The sequence below is a fragment of the Calypte anna genome, chromosome 1, assembly GCF_003957555.1.
Source record: "Calypte anna isolate BGI_N300 chromosome 1, bCalAnn1_v1.p, whole genome shotgun sequence".
NCBI lineage: Eukaryota > Metazoa > Chordata > Aves > Apodiformes > Trochilidae > Calypte > Calypte anna.
Window position 1 is genome coordinate 43,562,700 of NC_044244.1, and position 24,904 is coordinate 43,587,603.

General features: G+C 36.2%; 1 protein-coding gene across 1 annotated transcript in view; it reads left to right on the forward strand.

Moving 5' to 3' along the window:
• ETNK1 (ethanolamine kinase 1) overlaps positions 1-24,545 on the forward strand; it is a 34,230-nt gene extending 9,685 nt beyond the window's left edge. The window contains exons 2-8 of the mRNA XM_030448887.1: positions 3,047-3,306; positions 4,098-4,238; positions 5,729-5,871; positions 12,346-12,429; positions 14,074-14,234; positions 16,571-16,644; positions 17,838-24,545. Coding sequence (XP_030304747.1) covers positions 3,047-3,306; positions 4,098-4,238; positions 5,729-5,871; positions 12,346-12,429; positions 14,074-14,234; positions 16,571-16,644; positions 17,838-17,910 — 936 coding nt within the window. The 3' untranslated portion in view covers positions 17,911-24,545. The remainder of the gene's footprint in view (positions 1-3,046; positions 3,307-4,097; positions 4,239-5,728; positions 5,872-12,345; positions 12,430-14,073; positions 14,235-16,570; positions 16,645-17,837) is intronic.
• Positions 24,546-24,904: the final 359 nt, after the last annotated feature.

Here is a 24,904-nt window from a genome sequence, read left to right on the forward strand (position 1 = left end):
TAAGTACTGCCTGTGCGAAGTGGGTAGCTGCTCAAGCAAATCATCCTTCCTGTGGAACAGTATGTACATTGTTGCAACAATATGCTCATGTACACAGAGAATACTTTAAACATCTGTGTAAATGTCAAGCAAAACAGTAGGATAGTGTTAGAATACAGTTACATTATTTCTAATGTGTAAACCAGTATCTTATAGTGCTAAATTTCAGTTTTCTTAGTTGCATTGAGTAACATTGTAACATTTAGTTGTTATGAAGACTGTTTAAGGCAAGATTTTTCGTTAGTTGTTTCCTATTCTGGATTATTAAAATAATAGCTAATAATAAAATTTGTCCGTAAACTATCAAGTCTTAATTTTGAGTAAATCAAGGAGGCTTTGTAAGCCAGTTTATTTGAATTTATACTTACCCTGTGTAAATAAAGAGCACTTCATTTGCTGAACCTACTTCTGCAAAATTGTTTGTAACTGTTTAAGAACATGAAGTATCTTTGCATCCTCTGCAATTCTGCATCTTAGGAGCTTGAACTATTTCTTGTTACTTGTGATAACAACGAAATTTTCCCTAGTCCTCTTCTGCATTAATTTGAGTTTGTTCACTTCATCGTATAGAGCTGATCAGGAAAGCATGGCAGGACAGCTAAAACAGTATCTTCCACTGTGAATGTCTTGACCCCTATTTCAGGTTTTTTTTCCTTCAAGACCTAAGAAAAGTTGCTCCTGATGCTCAGTTTCTGTAGCCTCCTGATATCTGGAAATAAACTGTCACTTGTGTTTGAATTATACTGCTTTACTTAAAAAAAATCCAAAAAACAAAACAACATACAAAAAACAAAACAAAAAAGCCCTAAGTCATAGAGGGGAAGAAAAGTAGTATGTTTCTGAATTGTTTTGCTTAAAAAATAAACAAGCAAAAACCCCAAACAAAACCAACTCCCACCCAAAACCTACAACAAAAAAATCCCCACCCAAGACTGTTTAAGGTTCTACAGAATGAGTATGCCAGTAGCGAAGTTGCCCGTTGTTGGCATGTATTTTTAATAAGCATACTTTTAAATTAAATATTAAGGTTTAGTGTAAGACATGCAGGGGAGGATGTGTGAGTGGATATCAGTAAATAAGGAATTCCAACTATTGTCACTGAACATTTAATATTTTATTTCTGATGAGTAGGTTTCATTTTTCATCTGCTTTTCGAACCTCTGTTACAATGAGGAATTAAAAAAAAACCAAACAAAAAAACCAAACCAAAACACTTGTCCACCATCTTCAGGTTGCCTTTAAATAACAGCTGCTTGCAGCTTTGAGGGTATTTTAAATAAGTATTTTAAAAAGTTCTAATGAAGGTCATCAAATGGTATTTCCACTTATTCATATACCACAAGAGTTAATGAGAATCTATGATGAGGGCACTTTGTAAAGAAGGTGTTAAGTTAAACCTGCAGATTGCCCACCCAAGGGAAAATTGTGTGTGTCTAGCTGTATTAACAAACTTGAAGCTACTTCTTTCTGCTTTCTTGCTTTAATGAAAGGGGTGAAATCTGGTTTTGTTTTCCTTGGTAGGATTCATTGCTTTTTAATTAAGCTTTATATAGGATTTTAGGGCAATAGTGGGAGGAGAGGCATGGCTGTAAAAACTAAATTATATTTGAATACAAACCACAGTTGCTGCGAGGACCTTGACTTTAAATTGTTTGCTTCTCAGTAGTGATGAAAACACTGGATTGGTGTTTTTGCTTGTGATGTTGTCTGAGAAGTTAGTGGCTTGTCTTTCAGTCACTTACCTAACAGAGTTAATGTGGGTAGTGATCATCCAGCAAGTTCTTGAGCCTTCAATCTGAGCTGATAAAATGCAGAGAGTTTGAAAGTGCTAAACATCTGCTTTCTGAGCTGTTATACTGTCCTAGTTAGTAGGAGATTAAGAGCTGATTTGTTACTAGGGCAGGTATTGAGCTGGGATTTCAAAGACTTTAATACATGCAAGTAAGTACACTCAGCTCAGAAACTCAGAGTCCAGTCTCTCAAATAGCACCTGCAAGAGTTCAACCTGTACTATGGGTTCTTTAGGCCTTGTCATCAAATGTGAAAGGAGAAGCAGCAGTTGAGGAGTGGTTTTATTTGTATACACACCCCTTCCACCCTTTTTCCATAGCTAGGAACTTGTGGTATCTGTACCTCCATCATTTGAAAGGCTGTGAGTGGGTTGTCATTAGATGTTAATATAATGCTGAGATAATGCTCTTTTTTTGTAGAAAGCTGCTTAATTTTCAGGATGTTCAGTCATCAGTGACTAGACTGCTGAAAGTCTGAGTTTCAGGGCTTTAAAAATTGCATTTGTATATGTTTTAATGGACTGGAAATGCTTTTTAAATCTTTTGCATATACGAATTATGAAGTAAAATGAGGGTATAGTGCATCTTCTTAGAGGCTTTTGATTTGGAATGGCTAGGATCTTGAATTTCAAGTACTGTCTCAAATTTATAGACTTGAAGATCAGTAAAAGGTCAAGGCATGTGGGAAGATGATAACCACCAAACTTGAACTGTTTCTAAGCTGAACTTAGCTTTTAAAAAGGATTAGTTTTGAACTCCAGGAGTATCTTTTACTAGTTGTGCACTGGTAGTGAAGTGCATCAAAAATGTTTGTTTCCATACTCCCTGTATTCACCACTTTTCATGCTGCCTTAGCATTGCTGCCTTGTTGGGGTTTTGATTTCAGATATTTTAATCCATCGGTTTCAGAGTGGTTGTGTGGAAACTAATTTTACGGTATTGAGTTTTCAGCTGTTGCCTTTTACGTGTAGTATTTCTTCAGTTCACTGCGGCATGCTTCCACACTTTCCCCTTCTCCTTTCATGTATTGCTGGGGGGGAAAAAAAATCCTTGCAGTTTTCTTCATGACTTTCTGGTATCTTAGAATTATTTTGTAAATACTTGATCTAGTGTTCATCTGTGGCTTATGAATTCACTCAAGGATAATCCTTTGTTATTTTCCTGCATGTTGAAAATTCAGGTGCATAACAGTTACACTTTTTTTTTTTACTTTTCAGCTGTTCACTGATGGGATCACCAATAAACTAATTGGCTGCTATGTGGGTGACATAACAGATGATGTGGTTCTAGTTAGGATCTACGGAAATAAGACTGAGCTCTTAGTAGATCGGGATGAGGAAGTGAAGAGCTTCCGTGTGTTGCAGGCTCATGGCTGTGCTCCTCAGCTGTACTGTACCTTCAATAATGGCCTGTGCTACGAGTTCATGCAGGGAGAAGCACTGGATACAGAGCATGTATGCAATCCAGATATTTTTAGGTAAGCTCTTAGTTTTCTAAATCGTTACTATTTCAGTATTCAAGTTCTGTGATGTGTTCATAGTGTTCCGTCAGGCCCAGAGGATCTCAAGGGTAGATGAACAAACAGAAAAGAAATATTTCTATAAGCTTGCACAAAGCTGATGTTCACACTTGTGACAGCTCGCTGTCCCTTGTCTTAGTTATCATCCCAGAAGACTATATTCTCATTATATGAGTGTGCTCATTGTGAGTGTTTAACACTTGCACATTACTGCTGGGGAGATGATTTAACATGGTGGAGTTGCAGGGGACTTGACTTGATAAAACCAAGTACTCCTAGCTCTGTTTCTAGTACATTACTTTTGTGAATAGGTCCAAGGTAGTCTTCCATTGAAACATAACTTTTTAAGCTATTAGCAGTGAAAAGAAAGTGCTAATGTCTTCAAGATTTTAGATTTCTTTCCACGTATACAATGAAATGTATTTTCCTAACAATGGCAGCTAATTTGAGTCAGTTCTTCTAAAGATAAGAAAGTTGAAGAGTAGAATGTAAATACAGGTGAGGTATACATGCTGTAACTGAGCTTCTGCCTCCCTTCTCTGAAATACTGCTGCTAATGACCTTTTGAGTCTTTAAAGATGCTATTCCATAGCTGTGTTGCTCTTGTTTAAAACTCTTTGAATTCCCTTGTTGCATTTTCTACGTTTGTTAAATATGTTGTAGTTGTCTTCTCTTGTTCCTTGGAAAAATAAGATAGACTGTCAGATCTGTTGCAAACATAACATTAATTTAAACTTTGGGGTTTCTAGACTCATTGCCAGACAGCTTGCTAAAATCCATGCTATTCATGCACACAATGGATGGATCCCTAAATCTAATCTGTGGCTGAAGATGGGGAAATACTTCTCTCTCATACCCACAGAATTTACAGATGAGGAATTAAATAAAAGGTACGTATTTCATTATATGTTTTCCATATATTGCATTCTTTCTGGTTGAGGAGTAGAAGAATGCTTTAAAAACAGGTTTGGGTTATGTAATGAAGTTTGTAAAACTGAGTTGTGATACTCTTGGATGCTGAAGTAGCTATATATATGTTGAATATGGTAAGGAGGGACTTTTAGTTCAGTTGGTTTATTGTGCAAGTATACGCAGTTCTTGGTTTGATCAGACAATTAATGATAATAGTTTTCCTCACTCTTTCTAAAGAACCAAGGTCTATAGAAGTACTTCATGTAGTTGTGTCTCAGCAGCTTTTAAGAGATCAGTAAGTCTGCCAAACTGAGGCCTATGTTCTAGGGTGAATACTGAAAGCATATTTCCTGGGGTTGCAAGAGTAGAACTTGTTGCTCATTGTAACCCGCACCTCTTAGCTGTCCTGACTTTATTCGGTTCTTAAATTTGTCCAAAATTGGCTGCCATAAAAGCAGAGTTAATGAAAAGCTGTTTTGGGTGATGGTATGAGCTCCTGAAGTGTTTCCCAGTGGAAGGTATCCTTGCAATCATTCTAGACTTGTGCTATCATGGAGTTTCACCTGATTTTAATGACATTTTTTTAGCATCCCAGTATAGCTCATAATTTGTATATCAAACATTTTTCTTGGAAGACTTAACAAAATAAGAATACATACAAAGGGTTCTAGCATCAGGCACTGGAAGATTGGGATGAACAGCAAAACTAGGAGCAATGTCTTTATGTTTGTGTTAACCTAGAGTAAAATTTCTGTGCTGTGATCTAAAGCTTGAGCTGAAGATGATGTTTTGGGGGGGATTGGGATTTGAACTTTTAACTTAGCTGTAGTTTGGAAGTGCTGGTACAAGACATCAAACTTCATTATCACTTGTTCTTAAGCATTAAACTGCTTACCATTTTTCATAAATTTCTTCAAAATTACTGATACCAGCTGCCCTTCTTGCTGTATTGTAATCAAAGAATGATTTAGCAAAGCTGAGGTTTTTTTTCTTGAGAAAACTGAGAAAATTTGAGTATATAATAGGAAGTCTGCAAATACCTGCTTAAGCATATTCACTGTGACTAAAATTTCCTCTTTATGGATACATCTGGTACTTGAAGGATGTAATATAATGTGAGCAAGAAATTAAATCAATTCATGCTCTAAGAGTTTTAATTCTTACTCCTTTAAGAAACGTGCAGGATTGTGTTCAAATTATATTGCTTATGTTTGGACTACTGTCACTTTTACAGCTCCAGATAATTTTCAGAGAATATTTTTTGAGGAGGACAGAGCAAATTTGAGGAGGACAGAGCAATTGTAATTTGACTTGCTGTGGTGCCCGGGGCAAGAGTACTCTAGGGAAAAGTCTTAATTACTTGAAATAAGAATGTAGAGGAAAGTAACAGGTTTTTTTCATCTCAGGTGCTTGGTATGGAACAGATGCTACTTAAATATTAACACTCAAATTTCTTATACCTGAACAGGTTTCTAAGTGACATTCCAAGTCCTGAAGTCCTTCAGGAGGAAATGACCTGGATGAAGGAAAGACTGTCAAATTTAGGATCACCAGTGGTACTTTGTCACAATGACCTGTTGTGTAAGAATATAATTTACAACAAGAAACGAGGTAGGTACTGACAAAACAGTAAGTAGTAGCTTAGGTTGTTAATGCTGTAATTGCATTTGCTACATCACTAATATAATTTTATTGACTTAAATAAGTGAACTGAATTTGAGCTTTTAAGACCCAACGTTAGTCATATCTGTGCAAATATTAAGTTCCTCAATTAACTAATTTTCACCTATATGCACATTACATCTATATGTACAGAAGAAGAATGCTGGTGTCCCTTGCTTTCCTGAATCTGTTAATCCTTAGCCTGACGGTGTGACTGGGCTGCAAAGTATATAGTTGTTTGTTAGTTCTATTCTAGTCATATAAAGCTTTTTGGAGGGGGAAAAAAGAAATCAATCAAGCACAAAAAATAACCTGAAAACATTGTCTCTGACATACATATTTTTCTGGTTGACTGTTCGAAGACAGGTTCGTTATGAAGTATCTTGGTGATACTTAATATAAAGTATTAAGTATTCGAGTCACAGAATGTAGTATTATTTCCTGCATGAGGTACATAGGCATCTTACAGATTTCTACTGTAGGTATGTACTGTATTTAAACAGTACATCTTAGCAAAGATGAAGTATATTTTTGTTATAACAATTTTAACTCATTCATGTTATTAAAGAATTCCTTAATCAAAATCTGTGAAGCCTCTGTGTAAACCCACAGTTTATTTTATTTATGGATTTTAGTGGTTTGAGGTTCGGTTACTAAATGAATCAACTAAACAGGAAGTTAAAACAAAGGCTTACAATACTAAACAACTTACAATACTAAAATGGCCATGGTGTAGTAAAAATGCACAATTTACTTCCCATTTCAAATCTCAGATCAGGTTAGAACAAGATTTTCTTCTGAAATGAGGATCACATATTCCTTCTAGTACCATCCTAGTTTTCTGATAAGCCCAAAAGTGTGAAGTATATGACTGTGAATGGAACTGAAGTGTTCTCCATTAGTGCTCATTGGTCTTTGACCTTTCAAACTTATGTGCCAAAATTTCTAAATAAAACCTAATAAAAACACATTGGAATTGGTTCTAGTATGAAAACTGGCTGTGTGTGTATAACCATTCTCTGCATCAGATATGCACTGAATGTATGTGAACTGAGAAAATACGTCTTTTGGTGGCTTATACACAAGCTTCTGAGTAATACCATTCTGAAGGCACTTTCTAGTGCTTTTAGTTCTATAGGTGTATAAATATGTATAATGCTATTAACAGCAGTTTTAAATTTTCACAATTCAGTGGTTTTACTTAGTTTCAGTGGTAGTCCTACTTAAAGAGTAGGGACAGGAAGCATGGAAGATTAAAAAAAAATCTGCTTGTGATACTGCAGAGATTGAAGTTATGTAACTGTAGTACCAAAAATAAAGCCATTGTTACTACTTGGTTTTTTCTGTGCTGAAACTACCTTGAGTTTTAGCATTCTGTAGTATAACAGTAATTTCTATAGTCACTTTTCATAGTAGAACCATGCTGCAAAAAAACCTGGAGGAATTCTTTAAAGTTCCTTATCATATTCAACAGGCTTGAAATTTGTATTTTTAAAACAAATGCTATATGCTTTTCTTTTTGTAAACAGAATGGAGGAAAAAACAGTGTCAGCAGCACATCACTTAGGAGCAATCCTACAGTAACGAGTGTGTGAGTGCTTAGTGTTTGGGGGCAAGGTGGGGTGGAGGGAGGTGCATAAAGCACTTTGGCTTCAAGCTAAACATCTTTGGGGTTTAAAACACTTGGAATTATGAAATACATGTATTTATTAAGCGTGTTATAAAAGTTCTATAATATCAGTACAACAGATACTGCTTTCATAGTAACCAAACCTCAATGCCATTTGTAGACTGTTGTTAGAAAGCTGTTTCTTACATTATACTTTTTACATAGCAAAAGATACAAGTCTTTGTTAGCACAGTCTTAAAATGAGGAACATGATTTTAGAAGTGGAAGCTCAGCTTCTAACTGCTAATGTATTGCTGGAATTCTACTTAGCAGAACAAAAGCTTTTACTGTATACAAATAATTTTGCAGAGCTCAACATAGAATCTCTAAAGAGGTTCTTCATTTGGAATGCCATCAAGCTGTGTGAAGATAACTAACAGCTTTGGTGATGCTGTACTTCTACTAAATTTACTGTACACAGGCTCCTGTGTATCAAAACAACCTTGGTGACCTTAAGATGGAACTAAAGAAAGAGGTTAACTACAATTTTCTAGGTTAACTTTTCTAGGTTAACTACAATTTTTTCTTTTCCCAGTGAACTTTGAGCAAAGTGTTTGCCTGGCTTTTCAGAAACTGGCAAAAACAAAATAACAGAGTGGTTTTAGCCACGTTGTATATATAATTTGGCTTGTGAATGCTTAGTTTGCACATGAACCAGGCGTAGGGTAGGTGCATGTATGTTTCTTGAGCTACAGACTATCAACAGATGCTAAGATTTCTGTCCAATGCAGTTAAAATGCATAAAATGGAGCTTGTCACAGTACTTTTTTTTTAGACAGACTTGTCCTCTGCATTAAATTCATGGTATATTTTCAAGTTGAAGGGAAAATAGCAGTTGTGTCACTAAACTGCTTTTAAGACAAATTTGTCTAATGTCTTTATATTTTATTTATGAGTCTGGAATAGCATGTTGAGTGCTGGCTTCATGGAATGGAGCGTCACTTGCCTTATTTAAATTTGCCCATGCTGTGTGGCTGAGAGAACTCAGCCTCTTGCTGTTTTGTCAATGTCCGCTTGCAGTCACTCAGGATATGAAAATTTGTGAGTGTTACTTTACATAACTTCTCATTATCAGCATGAAATACTCTGAGGGATATAACTCAGAGCTTTGTGTTGCTCTTAATTACCGCTTGGGCATCAAGATAATCAAAATATGATTGATGCTTGGTACTGCTTGTTTATAGCCTTTGTGTCCTGATGCAGTTAAAAGTATGATTATTTTTTTTCTTTAAATGTGACCAGAGAGTTACCAATAATACTTAATGTTTTAATGGTATTGCTTGCTATTCAATAAGACCAAGTATCAGTATTCATTTGTCTGTTTCTGTATGTGTTCTTTTTGAATGTATTAAAATCACCTGCCAGGAAGTGTGTAGGTAGATGGCTAGTTTTGTTCTGTTTATTCCCTCTGCCTACCCAATGTTTTCTATGATCTTTGGTAGGAGTCTGTGGGTGCTCAGTGCTTCTGAAGACTGAGGTATGTTTAAGGCTTCTGGTTTTGATCTAAAAACTTTTTTTTTTTTTCTTTTGGCAAAGATATATTGGGTATCTATAGCTAAAATTCCTCTTTGGGTGTATGGCCCGTTCATGAATTTTCACATATGTTCATGGCATAGATTATTGTCTTTACTGAACCTGTCTTGTAGGACCTCAGTGGCTCACCTGATGAGCAAGATGAGATGAAACTCAGGATACATCATTCTGCTGTGGTAACCGCAGCTGAAACTTGCACATTGGAAGTGCTCACCTTATTTACCCTTTACAAGTGAAGAGTCACTAGAAACAGAGGTGCTATCACCCTCCTAACTTTCAGTTCCCTGAGGAGATCCAATGGATGTCCTCCTGACTACTACTTGATCTATTTAAAAATTGAATTTCTGGTGTATGGAACACCATGTATCACATTTTGTCTTTATGTAGTTCTTATAGATTGCATTACACGTTGTCTACATTAGTAGACCTCTTGATGAAAGGATTGTGTTTCCACTTGAGATGTTCAATACCCTTGATGTCTTTATTCCTGTTGATAACTGTAGCTTCTCCAGAGAGATGATAGATCCTAGTTTTAAATTGTTCAGTAAAATGCAAATCTGTATAAACTTGCATCTCTTATTGCCCTGCCTGCTTACAGTGAAATTGGTGGGATGTACAAATTCTTTGTACTTACTAGAAATAAGTACAAAGCAAAACAAAAGCTAACTGCTTAAATACTAGTGTAAGCTGTATTTTTTTAAAGAGGCTTTCCTGTATGAACTGCAGTAAAACTTAAAAAGTAACAACTTCTAATACTACAGTTATATAAAATCGTGCAGAGTATCTTCTGCTTCTTCAAAAACGAGGTAGCTGAGATGTGTAAGCATTTTATGAAGTGGTAAAAAACTTTTTTTTGCTTTCAGTTTCCCAGAAAGAACTATATGACTTATTTTGAGCCTTTTTATGAAAAAAGGGTTGGACTTGATGATCTCAGGGGTCCTTTCCAACCCAGTTGATTCTGTGATCCTAAAAATGAACTTGAGAATGAATTCCACGGTAGAGTAAATCTGAAAGAGATCAGTAAAAATGTAAGGCTCATTTTGAACTTTTGATTTATTGAATGCAAGATTGCCAGTTTTCTTCATCTGCTACAGATGCCATTGTTGCTACCTTGTGTTGGCATACAATGTGCTACTTGTGCAGTGACTGGAGGGTTGTTGTATCACCTGTTCACATGCATTTCCCTATATGAGAGTGCCTGGTAACAGCCTCAGTTGTATCTTGTTAGATTTGACTTCTCACTGTATATGATAACACTTATATCTCAGAAGTATGTATTAAATGTTAGCTGTACTTAAAAATATACATAATGGCACGTAAGTATATTCAAGATTAATTTTGCACATGAAAGAAATCTTAAGTATGCCTGGCATTGGTATTTTGCAAGTAAATTTGTACCTGCTATATTTGTATTATATATAGGAAGTAGGAAAACACTTTGACTGTAAGCAATATCCAATGTTTGTGGGAGTATGAAGGGGGGAAGTTCAGGAGGTCAGTTGTGTTGCAAAGTATTAACCAGGGTCGGGCTGTGTATTTTGGCTTGGAACGTACACATGTTCCTTTTTAAAAGGGGTGCTAAAGAAGCACTGAGAAAGGAAATCATACACAAGTATGTGTGAATCTGCCAGTCAAGCAGTGGCAGAAGTTGAATCTGTTACAGTCTCTTGGCTGCAGCTGCTGTAAAATTTCTTGTCACTTCAGAGATCTAGAGAACTTCACTTTTCTGTGGCCAACAAGATCCTCCTGGGAGGAGCTTGTTGCTCTGCAGGCCATTTTTACATTGGTTTATCTGAGCCTAAAAGGTTTTTAACCTCATAACCTTGGTAAGCAATCCTCTCATTCTGTGAAAATAGGGGTAAATTCTGACTTGGAGGATTGTAAGTAAGTAATTTTGTGTTGTGGGGTTTAACTTTAATTATAAGTACAAGATTTGTCCATTAATATGTTCCTATATCAAATACATTAAAGATGAACTGTTACAGATTCAAGGAATATTTCTAATAAAGTTCTTTTGTGATACCTTGGTCAGGAAACCTATGTGGCAAAGCTATTGCCTTTTATATATGCAATGTCCACATCTTGAGACATTATATGAGGATACTTAAAATCCTTAGTCTAGGAAGTATATAACAACATTATTCTTGATTTACTGTTGTTGAGGACTTTTTTTTGTCCTTGAGTTCCATAGTTAGCATTAGTATTTGTAAGATACTTTTAAGTCATGCTGTTTGTTGATTGAAGGAATATATTTTTATTGAGTAAATACACAGCTAGTCATTAAAGGAATGGGTGTAGGGAAGGAAAAGGGTGCAACTGTGAAAATTACCCATTTCACCATAGGAGAAATGTTTTATATTTCAGTGTTCTAGTGCAAACAGCTAAGATAATCCATTGCTTCCTTTTCTGATCTTTTTAGTAATTTTACTGATTTCGCTTAAAATACGAGAGCTCCTGCTTTACCTAATCCATCTTCTTAATGTCCTAACTGTTTGATATTTGTGTAGACATCTTTGAGCAGGTTCAATGCTGTATTACCTTGAATGAAGCATTGTCCCCAGCTTCACGAAAGGTAAATGTAGTTTGGAGAAATCTGTGTTTTCTTCTTTATCAGTCCTTGTTTGTATAAGACTATTTAGTTTTCATAATTTTGAGAACTTGAGGACTGTCTGTTTCTTCAGAGTAGTTTAAGACAGCTAAAAAAAGCATCAATTAAGGACATTATTGGTTTTTTAAGTGTGGTTGGAGGAAGCAGGAAATAGTGTGTTAAAGGAATACCAAAACGTGCCAACATGTCAATCCACTGTGATTGCACACCTGTGTGAGAATAGACATGACTGGGTTCTTTTTAAGTTGGGGAAAATCTGCTATTTCTGCATATTAAATAAAGAATCATCTGCTACCTTATTTTGATGGTTAGGGATGCCCTCATGTGGTAGAAGTTAAAACTGAAATTGTGCTATTCAGAATTTAAAAACTGAGAACTCTCTAATTATTTAAGAGCTTTTTTGAATGAATGTTCAAATCTCATCATAAAAATCACAGCCTTACCCTGGAATGTCTTGAGTGCACACAATAAGGCACAAGAAAGATAGGTGTGTGGTTTTGTTTGTTGTATTGTTTCGGTTTTTTCATGTAGAATTTCAAAGGACACCAAAGGATTAGGGCTGTGACTTGATTTAATATGGATTCTTATCTTGCTGCTGTTGTGTCTCACACAGGTGATGTGCAGTTCATAGACTATGAGTATTCTGGGTACAACTACCTGGCTTATGACATTGGAAATCACTTCAATGAATTTGCAGGTAAACACTGAATGTGTGAGGAAAAGTAAACATATTATAAAAACCTTATAATTGCATATATTTTTCCTGTATATCTAGATATGTAGTTGTTCATCTGATAGCATCAAAAGGTGTTTATCTCATTTGCAGGCCAGTTATGCCTTTCCTTTGCAGCTTTGCTAGTAATGAAAATACATACCACGTTCTAAGTTTTGGTAGAGTTGGATAAATACAGAACCTTCCACTTTCAGAGTGTCCTTTTGTGAAATGACACAGCAGAGACAGCCCACTGTAGTGAAACACTGCAGATGTATCTGTTGCAGCACTGGTATGTATTGAGAATATGCTGTGTGGTTCCACTGTTCCAAATGGGCTGGCTTTTGTGGTGGTGCTTTTTTTTTTTTTGGCTTTGAATGCCTGTGCTAAGTACTTGCCCTGAGTCATGTCCTAAAATGAGAGGGACAGGCTAAGACTCTTGATGGGAAAAAGGTGGGATTTTAGGACTAAGAGGTTGGTGGATTAATTACTTGACTTGTTAAAAGTTTTTCAGTGAACTCCTGTTCTATTTATTCCATAAGAGAGCAAACCCCTAGAGTGTTTGCTATTATTTCGGAAAATGGGCTACCAGAAAAAATAAGTAAAATAAGTACATATGGAAAACACAGTAAAATGAAGTTAGGGGCCTTAATCTACCGGTTTCACAAACTGAATGCTAACTCCAGATAACTTGAATGTTTCCTTGATAATTTTCGTATTGGGAAAGTCAAATTCTTCACAAAATATATTGGAGAGCTTTCAGTTTTTCATTTAGACCTTTCAGAATCTGACAGTCTTTAAGGAGTTAAGTACAATAAGATGACTGAATGCACAAATACTTTTTCTTTTTTCCTATGAAGAACAGTTGTGCTTCACTTGTCTATCCATCCAGTAAAAACATGACTTATTTTTTTAAAGCTAAATTTGAGTGTATATGACACAGAAAAGAGTTTGTGCTAGAGGATTGCACTGCTCGTAAAATAAGACTTAAAGAGCAAAATCCTCTGGGAATGATAGCTAGTGGGAGTGAACTGTGCTCCCTGCTTGGGGCTCCTGGCATACTTTGTACAGCCAGTGAGTAAGCATCTCCAGTATAGGAAGAAAAATAGGGCAAAAAAGTATAGTTATGGAAATTAGAATTTTATTCTAATTCTACCATTACGCTATGGAGAAGAGAAGTGGGTGTCTAACAATTTAATTTTTATTCAAATACGAGCTTAGGTGGTGGAAATATATATGCATATTGATTCAGCTTTGGATATTTTTGCGTAGAAGTCCCCTTTCCTGTGAAATGTGTCATGTTTGGTATGTTCAGGAGGGCTTTTGTTTTTTAATGCAAATACTTTTTTCCTAGGTTTCTCTCAAGGCCAAACTTGATGAATCTCAAAATACAAGTAGAATATGTGTGTAGCTGAAAACATAGACATTATAAATCTTTCTGCTGTACTGAATACTCTGATGCCAACATGTAACCTTACAAAATCACATCAAAGTAAAAGTACTGATGCTTGTCTACATCAATTTGTATGTGTGTGTTCAAGGCAGGGAGGTGGGGAGGTTGTCTAATACTGTGATTCTAATGGTCTTTTTAGGTACCAAAAGGCTTTAATTTTTTTTTTTCTCTTCTAGGAGTGAATGAGGTAGACTACAGCCTTTATCCTAACAGAAAATTACAGGAACAGTGGCTGAGATCTTACCTTGAGGCCTACAAAGAGTATAAAGGATTTGGCACAGAAGTCAGTGAAAAAGAAGTTGAAGTTCTGTATGTCCAAGTCAATCAGTTTGCACTGGTAAATAAACATTTCATTGAACTTTGTTACATGTTATAGAGGAGCCTGCTACTCTATGGACAAAACCGTCACTGTCAGAAAAATTGAGTGCTGTGGGGGGAAAAAAACCTTCCCTGGACAGTTCCATGAAAAATTTCCACTATGTTGTGTGTTAAAAATACTCTGTAGCGTAGTCCTACTGAAAGAGGAAGTAGGCATTCAGAGAACGAGGAGATGAGCTTTTAGTAAATATTTCTGTTGGCTGTTTATTGGTCTGACAGGGTCCTGGACTGGCTAGAGCTCAGGGTGGGTCTGTATTGAGCAGGTTCTTGTAATGGTAAGACAATCAAAGAGCAAGGCAGGATTTCATAAATACCTATAAATCTTCAGACTTCTTAAAAGTCTTTTTAAATTTTAGAGTACAGCTAGGGTAATTTTTTTTTTTGTTTCAGATAATTAGGTCACTCCAGAGTCTGTCAGTAGTACCTTAACTCTTTCCTTGCCTGCAGTGTCTTGGAAATTGGAGAATTGTTTTCAGATTTGTTTTGGTCACCGTAGTGGTTTAAAATTGCAGTAAAGTGGACATGTAGTTGTCTTTGGTACCTCAGAAGTTCTGCCTTTCTGTAGAGTGTGAGAGTTGGCTTTTTGAGCATTAGCTGTTTTTCTTTTTTTTTTTTTTTTTTGTGCATTATAAGCTGTTTCCTGTCTGTCTTTGCAGACTTTGGTTGTAAAAGCTTTGCTCTTGTGTTCTTTCCTTGTGAAAAGATGCAGCATGTTCAGTTTTGGTCTGGCTCTGGTACCTCATCCTTCAGAGAAAACAAAACAAAAAAACCCACATCTGGTGTGATTCATTGGGGTAGAATAGGTGTGGCATTGACTCCTGGAATGTCCCAGTTATGTGTACTGTTAGCAGTTTAAGCAGTCTCTTTTTTTTCCAAGCTTGATCTGTGTTTAATTTCTGAAGATACTCTACAGATTCATGTTATTTTTGTTATGCTTTTCAGCTGAGGCTGTTCTACCTAGAGGATGTGACAGGAAACATTACAGGCTAAGTGCTGTTAACCCTATAGCTGAAGGACTTTGTTTTGTTTTCTCCTGAAGAATAACATGCAAACTATTAATAGGTGGACTAAGGCTAAGAACACAGTTTGGCCTAATTTCAGTCCTCTCTCTGACTAGTTCAGGCACACTTCTGTTACAGTAATACCTTCAGTTTTCTGGCAAAAGCTCATGGTTGCAGTAAGAATAATCTTCTAGGAAGATTATTAATAAACAAGCTCTTAAAAATACCAGCTTGTTTGCTGTTACTCTTTTAAAATATCTATTCTCAACTGTTAAAATTAGATTTAGCTGTCCCATTCATTTAGGAAACTTAGATCTGCAATTATTAGGCTGGTGGTCTGTTTTAATATATGTAAGATTGTTTTGTCAGTTTTAAACTCTGGTCATACTAATGTTTGAGAGGATAGAGCTCTGTTCAGAGAACAGCTCAGGACTTGCCGGTAGACCACACATGATGCACAAATACTGCCAAATCCACATGTCAGTTATTGTGGGAAGCTTTGTTAAGAGAATACAAACAGAAGTTAGGGGATAGTGGTGTAAAGGCCAGACAGCTCACTATCTGGCAAAATTATTTAAACTAGAGGTACAGGTAGGATTCACATGTACACACAGTAATTGCCATTACAAGGTGTTTTCGGGTGTGTGTGCGTGAATGTATCTTCTATGCTTCTGATAAAGGTGTTATGCAAGCTTAAAAAAGTGATTTAGGTAATTGCTGTAAGCAGCTGATTTACTGAACAGAAATCTGAAATATCTCGCATAACCTGAGTGATCCAGAAATGTAAATGCTGATGAATTAGAGGTTCTCTTACATAGCTACAGATCACATCTCTGTCCAAGTCGGTAGTGAAAGTGAGTTGTAGTTATAACAGCTTAGGGTTATAATCAAAGACTCAAAAGGAATTTCATAGTTGCACTAGAGTTGAATGCATGTAGTCTAATATATATTCCTAGCAGTAGAAATTAAATAGTCTTCACTTCTGCTCATTTTTTAACATGGTGTCTATAGTTCTACAACAGTCTTCTTAATAGATGATGTATTTTGTAACTGTAACATTATTTTTCTTGAAAACTACACATGGACAGTAAGGAGGCCAATGGATTTGCCCCTCCAGATGACAGTAATTAATCCTATAATGTTTATTTGCCAATCTTTTAGGTAAAGCAATATCAAATAACTTCATAGAAAGGTTGGGTTTTGAGAGTTGTTTTGCAGATAACTGTATCAGTGTCAGAATATGTTTACATGTTGGATTTTATATAATGTTAATCTTTCACTAATTTTTTTTCAGGCTTCCCACTTCTTTTGGGGATTGTGGGCTCTAATTCAAGCCAAGTATTCCACCATTGACTTTGATTTTCTAGGGTAAGTGTGCATGCTACATGTAGTCACAATATACTTGAGGCTGAGAGGAACCTGTGTGGTCATCTACTCCATCACCCCAGAATTTAGGATGGAAAAGATCAGAGCAGCAGTCCTAATCTGTGTGATCATACTACAACTCCTAATTTGTAGGAGAAAACAAGACAATCAAAACTGTCAAATCTGTGCCTTTTGTTGCTGAAAGTTCTCTAAATTAGTCTGTGCCTCTAGGCTGAAGCACATAGTATATAACAAGGCTGGGAAGGTAACTAGAGGAGTAAAATTTTTTGGGGTATTTGTTAGAAAAACAGACATAAAACCCAAGTTGCTAAGCATAGTATGCTATCTCTCAGATGCAAGCTGTGCATTTCCAACTGCAAGAGCCAAGAAAAGGGGCTTCTGTACAGAAGAGCTTGTTTGCTGCTTCTTGCATGGAGTGTTGATCTTGGAAATTCTTAATCTATCCTAAAAAGAGTCTTCATAATGTGAATGAATGCATAGTTATGTTTCCTGAGACACTGGCCAGTGGTGTTCTGTTTCAGGTGGATGTGTGTCTTAAACATTTTTTTTAACTGGTCTTTCATGGCAATGAGCGGAGGAATTCATCTCTCCGTGGGGAGCGGGAGAGGTGATACAGTCAATCATTTCTCTTGGTAATAGAACCCACTTAAGAATTTTTTGCACTGACTTGGCCAGTTTACAAGACACAGTTGTGTCAATTTGTAAGACAAACGTGAAATTCTTCTAGTGACCAGTTATTCTCAAGTAGAAGTACTTGTTAGTAACCGCTAGATGGCACAAAAAGCCAAGCTAAAGCACATGGGGTAGACCCCAAAAACTTTTCAGTTTTGACTAAAATGTCATTTTTGCAATGATCAACATCAGATTTCTCTGGAATTTTACCTCTCAGTTATTGGACAGACTGTTAAGAACTACTAAACAAAAACACCACCTTTGATGATCCTGGGACAGTGTTTGGCAAACTGTGGAAAGCAAGGTGAAGAGAAGTGCCATTATGTGGTTGCTCTGTTCTCTTTCAGTTTCTTTCTTTGGCAGCTGCTAAGGGTTGGAAATGGGGTACTAGGATAGGTGGACTTATGACTAGTCCTGCCTGTCCTGGCTGTTTACATTGAAGGAGATATCTGTGCTTAACTTGAAATTTCTCTCTCTCTCTCTCTCCCTCTCCATTTGACTAGGTATGCAATTGTTCGTTTTAACCAGTATTTCAAAATGAAGCTGGAGGTCATGACATTAACTCTTCCTGAGTAATGAAGAGGAAGAAACTTACCAAGTGGATTAACAACCCCTGAATCTTTTCTAAGAACAGATACTGGAAAAAAAGCTAAACATTTGTTTAAGTTCTGTTATGCTCACTTGGTGGTTCTTGCTTTAAAAACAATGCCTCTAAACAATCCTTCAATGTTAAATTTAATATGAAAAGCATACCTACTGCTGTCTATATAAAACGGATTAGAAACTTGCTAAATCTATAAAAAGTTGTAGAAATGGCAATTTAATCCTTCTTTGTAATTTAACATGTTGTATGTGAATTATTTATTATAAGTTTAACATGATTCCATTGCTGCTTTCATCAGTTTTTGTGAAAGTTGGATGCAGACAGTGAAGTTGTTCCAAAGGATTTGTTTAACAAGTTATTTGATTGAAGTTGCATTAACTTATATTAAAGAAACATGGTCAGAGAATATTAACCTTTTAGATGTATACAAACAAAATGTGTGATAATAGACTTGAGATCACCAGTGTGCTGTAACAGGAAAAAAGGTTAAGATGATCTTTGTTTTCCCCTCTCTTTCTAAAAAACAAACAAACAAAGGTGCTTTCCAAACAATGGTACTTTTCTTTTGTATAAGAATCAACCAGCTTTCTGGAATTATAAATAATGGTTTGATTTTTTTCCTTCTTGATGTGTTAAACTGTAAAAATGTGGAAGTTCGTTGATCATCCATCAGGTTCTTCAAGGATATGTACCATCATTGTGTTAGATGGACAATGCACCATATCTAACTTCTCTGGGAAAGCCTCTTGTTTCTTAAGCATACTTTTAAAACAAAAAACCACTATTCAAAATCTATAATCTTTTTTGAAACTTGATTCTAAATTTGAACACTATTCTGGTGTCTGTATTTGTGCTTCAACAGTATCTAGTAGAATGGACTATTGAACTGAAACTCAGTGAATATAGAGATCCTGTTGCACCGGGGAGCAAGACACTTAGGTTTACAGTTTGTGTATTGTTGAGATCTTTCTGCTTTTTCATCTTCCAACCTTGGATTCTAGTCTTAATTGCTTTGTCCTGTAGTTGCAGATTCTGATCTGTCTGGGTTTGGGTTTTTCTTTTGGTTTTTTTTTTTTGTGGCAGCAAATTACTTTTCAAAGTCTCCATATTGAAGGATGATATGGACTTGAACAATGGAGCTTTGATTACATGCTTTCTTATTTCTTAAAGCTATTATACCAAGAATGGTCTGGATTACAAAATGTGAATTGAGAAGAAAATGTTTACTTAACAAAACAATGTATAAGTTTGTGTGGAAAAGAGGCTTTAAATCTGAAAGGGGGTGGGGTGGTGGGTGGGAGGGGACGAAACTCTAACAGAAAAGTAAAACCCAACAATGCAGTGTGGAGTTGAGCAGGTGTGTACTCAACAATGATTATACTCTGAAAAACTTTGCACTTTGGTCACATAAGTGCCCACATGTACAAAGTCTGTGTGTTTTCATGTACATGTGCAAACACAAACTTACCTGGAGAGTAAATATTATGGGAAGTCTGTACAGATTCCAGCAAAGATATTTATTCAAAATTGCTTTATGGCACACTGCTGTGTGTGTATATGAGTATATGTGTATATACGTGCACACACACACACACACACACACACATATATGTATGTGCTTTACAAAAGCTTGGATAGAATCAGGACAAAGAAAATCAATGTGGATGAAAAATTTTCACCTTGAAAGACCATTTTGAATGGCATTCTGTCATTTTACAAAAGCAAGATTTGAGAATTTTTTTTTTTCCTCTTAAGTTGTTTGTATTCATCTCTGAATGTTTCCAGTATTTTTTTCTTTCAGTCAAAACCTTAATCTTAGTACAAAATGGAAGAACTGGGCTTTTTTTGTAACTTGAAATTAGGTAATAAGTTTCGTTAGCATTTGTTAGCTGAAGGCTACTGTACTGGACAGGTTTTCCTGGTAGTTAAATAGAAACAGTTAGCTGAAATAGAGATTTATATTTTCCTTTGAAGCAGTTATGAAGGATGTTGCTAGAGCTCATGAAAGCACTGAAGACTTTAATTTTTCTGTACTTTCTCTGTTGACATTATTGATACATGTTGAATAATACTCTGCTGTCTTGGTGTAGTCCCTTTAAGTTCAGCAAGATCTGCTTGAAAAAAAGACTTTTAAAGATTTTTGAACTCTTTACTGCTATTTTCCTTAAGTGGTGGCTTTATTTCTGGTGTTATATTTGTGAAATATTTCAAAAAGGTTTGAAAAAGGCTGTGAAGTTCACTTGATCCTGGGAAATCCATCACTTGACAGATCCTGCCTTTGCCAGCAGTGGGCAAAACACATTCCCTGTTCGGGTACCAGTACTACTTAAGTTTGGGGTTTGTGTAATTTTTCTCAGTAGTATATTTTTTTTTTTTTTTTTTTTTGTTCATCTCAAGTAGCAATAACTGTAGGAGTGTAAGCTTGCTTCTGCAGAACTGAAGCTCTTTGTGAGTGCAGCTCAATCCTTATACTCTACGGAGTGAAGTTCCACTGAATCCCCTAAAAAAAGCACTTTGAAGCAGATAGTAAATACTGCAAGCTTCTCCTGAGCCACTTTGAAGAAGCACAAGGATTATCACAGGCTACAGAGGTTGACTTTGCAGTACAGCTAGAGGCTTTCATTTTGCATGTTCAAAATAATTCTACAAGTCTAAATGCTGCTTTGCATTACCTTTCTTTTAAGACAAGTGCAGGTTAAAACAGTTCCTGATTAAGTTCTGAGGAAGTGCTATGAAGCACTCATTACCTTGAGCCTTGTTCCTTGTCCATTTTGAGCCAGTAGCACTCGGATATTCTTACTTCCATGTTTGAAGCAGTAGTTTGCAGTAGCATTGCAGGTTATAAAGTAGCTTGAAACTGTGAATACAGGACATTCTGAATGTAAGTTAGGTACTGGAACAGCAAACTAGAGAACATGTACTTGTTTCAGTTAATTTATCTGTTTCTTTAATAGCAACATTTAGATATTTGAAGGACAAAAAAAAAAGACTGAGCTCTAGAAACATCCTGTAGTAGTTTTGACTGTGACTTGCCAAGAAGATACTCTGTTGCCTTTATGTTAAGATAAGGGCAGGAATGCCAACTTTAATAATTCTCACTCTAGTTAAACTCATATTGTAAATAAAAAGAGGATTATTAGTAGTGGCATTCTTGCATAAATAGCATCAAGTCAATAGACCGTAGTGGCCTGGTTGCTTTTGTAAAGCAGAATAGTGTGAATTTTTTTCTTCTCATTTTTGCAGTCAGATCTGGCTAATCCATGCCTGATCTCTTAAATCACCTAAGCATTACAGATTTCCAAATGATAACTAGTCTGTTGTCACATAATTTCAGATTCCTTCACTTACACTTCTTGATTTGCATTTTAAAAGGACTCGCTAGATTTGCATTAACCAGGTCTGACTGTGTATGTATATACAACACTGTAAATAACCATTTGTAAATTAGTGTGAATTGTACTGTATCTTGCATTTATGGACTTGTGTATTGCATTGTATTCTCTCCTATTTTGTAGAAATTTTGATGTAAAGAAGAAATCTAACTCTGTGTGTGGACTTCTTTTATTAAATTGACTTGTAACAGAGCATAATAGTTCTATGTTAAAGGGTATCCATTTTGTAACCATGGGCATCCAGTGTCTTGTTGCTCTGTTAGCTTTTTTGGCATCCTGCTCTTGGGAATGATTCTGAGAATAATGAAATTTATACAGTACTAAGATGAAGAGAGGCTGTTCTAATAGCAGGGCAGATGATGTGTCAGAGGTACATGTAGTACCTATGGCATAGGGAAAGTTGTTAAAATTGTTAACTTCCAGAAATTTCCTATACTTTCTTGAATGCTAGTGACTTCTAAACAACCATGTTGAATCAAAGTACTAAAGTGTGCGTTCCCATGGCAGCAGCTATTGAGTTAGTTGTGATAGAAGTCCCCCAACTTGAACGTTTTTGGTGGATATAGCCTTATGATAGAATCAGTTGCTAACTAGTAAGTGCTTATAATAATTGTCCAAATTGCTAAAATCAACTGCCAGTCATTTTCCTCAACACTAGAGTTATTGATTGCCCCTTCAGTCTATTCAAAACAAAAGTTTTATTTCCCTGTGTGCCATTCCATCCCCTCTTCTCCCCATGCCCACAACCCTACTTGATTAGGGGAAACAAGAATATAAAAGCTTCCTTTCCACACTTAATTGCCACTGTTTCCTTTTTGATTATAATTCTGTTCTGTTTTTTAGTGTGTGACTTCTCACGAGTGTTTTTGTGTGTAGGAAGTCCCTTTTATGAAAAGGCCTTTGATCTGGGAAGCACAGACAGGATGAAGCATAGTTTTCCCCAAATGTTCAACTCTGTTTCATTACTGTTGCCTTTTGCTGTCTGTTTGGAACTCCATGGTGTCCTTCAAAACTGCTGGAAAATACTCATGCAAATAGATTGTGATACAGTTTGTGGATCCTGTCAGTGTTACCTGCACTGGGGAAAGGTACTCGTGCTTACCAATGTTGACACTGATCCTGGGAAGGGAGTTTGTCCAAGTCAAGAGGAGGTATGGGCTCAGTAAATCTGTGGAAGGAAATAATTCACTGGGAAACTCAAGCATAAGCCTTTGATGTAGTAAGGTATTGGATAAACTTGAATGGATTAAGGACAATAGCAAATATAATATGTTGTTTGGGATAGCCCTTCCTATAGTTGGCAGTTGCATCTTACCTGTCACTGTTTGAGGTGGATGTCTTGTTCTGATTTAATGTTTTTGTATTTGCTGTGTTTTTGGATGCCTTCTAAAGTGTGCTAGATTGAGTCTCAACTACTGGAGTTAGTGACTGTCTCCTGTCATCTCTTCACAACAGACAGGTTGTAATTATAATAGAACATGAGGCATTAGACCAAACTTTGAGGCAATGCAGGGCTGATTTTAAGTCTTGCTGCTAATTCTTTTCCCTGCTTTCTAATGCTGTGAGCTGCAAGCTGGCTTTCCATTAGTTGTGAAAGATGAAAAGCCAGAACCTTTGGTCTTGAGCAAGGTAGAGGTTCTCTTAGCCCACCACACAGCTTTTAGAAAGAGGATCTCAGTAGTAAGAAACAATACAAATCCAGGTGGAACATGTCAGAAGAAATCCAACTTTGTGGCTTTTAGACTGAGGGGGAAAGGAAAGAGCTGGGAAATGTTTGCATGTGCCAGTTCTGTGGATGTGCTCCATTTAGTGATATGGTGAGACACAAAAATACTGTTTTGTTTTGTTTTTTTTTCCAAGTAACTTTTCGAGTTGGTCTAATCTGCAGAGATAAAGTTCCTGTGTTTAAGAAACCTTTGGGGCAGATGGAAAAAACTTTACAGATGTTTATTAAAAAAAATTAAATCTTTGCAGTTTTATTATTTTCAACATTTAAGTACACGTTGGTCTTTTCTATGTATTTAATAATAGGTGGTGGTCAGCACCAGGCTCTGATTTTTAGGGTTTTATTATTATTGTGGAATGTCAGAAAACTGCCTGGATCAGCCCTGGAGCCCATTAGGATTTTAGAACAGGTAGCCAGACTTCAGCAGGTTACCAAACATCTGGTTCAAGGCTTTTCATTAGCTGTTTCTGTAGTGGGCTAAAACAGTTGAGCTTGTGTCTTGGGTTCCCTAAGGTGTGGAACTTAATTCATGGACTTCCCAAATATGTTGGATTTTATTATAGAGACATTACTTGGAGACAACTTGGTGGAAATTGGAAGTTGTGTGAATCTTTAGAAAGCAAGCAAATTACTTGAAATCTAACAAACTTTGAAAATTAGTGCTGAAATAATTTCAGGTACTGCACCAGCCTTTTTTTGTGGCATTGCAACTGAATTTTTCCTGTGTATTTTTTTTATTTCCCCATATGGAGATCCATGCAAAACAGAAGATGAAAGAGACCATGGAATAGAAACATTGAAAAATTTATACAATGCCATAAAACACAGCTTAAACTGGAAAAAAGCATTTGTAGTAGTAATTTTTAAGTGTTAGTAAAAATTGGTAGGTGTCAAGTCTTCAGTATGTGATTTTTTTTTTTATTTTTTTTAGAAACGTTTCTTTTAACATTTTGTTTTTAAAATGTGGTCTGTGGTAGTCAATTGCTGCTCTGTACACAAGTGCTTTGCATAGTCTCCACATGGAGAATGTATCCAATCTTTCTTGGATCAAACAGTTACATCCATTGGGTCTGTCTCTTAATCCAGCTGTTTAAAATCTTTCAAATACTTGCAGAAATAGGGCTGTAGCATATTAAGGGTATATTCCATTCTGTGTCATTTTTTTTGGTACTGCATATTTTTCAGTGTTCTTTTGAAAATGAGTCCATTTATGTCCTGTGAATTAAAAAAAGCTCAATTTACAAAGAAGCCTTTGTCATCTTCAAGCACCGTCATCCCCCCAAAAGTCCTCATGACCCTCCTTGTATGTTGTGGAGTTTAGATGCATCATTTATCCATTGGAGTGAATTGTATTTCTTTTGAACTAAATGTTATTCAAGCTATTATAATCAGTGGTAGCAGGCCTTAAATGAAGTAATGTACCTTTCAAAGAGATTTATATTATGTAAATAATTTCAAACCGCAACAATAAAGTTTGTTTCTAACTGCACTGTTAGCATATATTCTCATTATTTCTCTTTCCCCAGGCTTGAAAGCTCTTGATATGGGATACTTGGGTTCTTAGGGGCTTTTGACTTATCCAGATCCCTCTTTTTGGTATTAACAACACAGTTAAAAATAACTACTTTGAGCTGGTATTTGGTTTGAACCAAGTCAACTCTTTGAACATTGTTGCATATTAAATAGGCTTGGACACTGACCACTAAAATTTCCCCTCAGGGAGGCAGGAATTCGAAGGAATGTGGTGGTTATTAGGGATTACTGCTGTTGAGGAACTGGAGGAAAACATGCCAAGTCTGGGCTGGTTTTTGTTGGGCTTGAGTTACCCTGTGCAGATGCCCACACTGA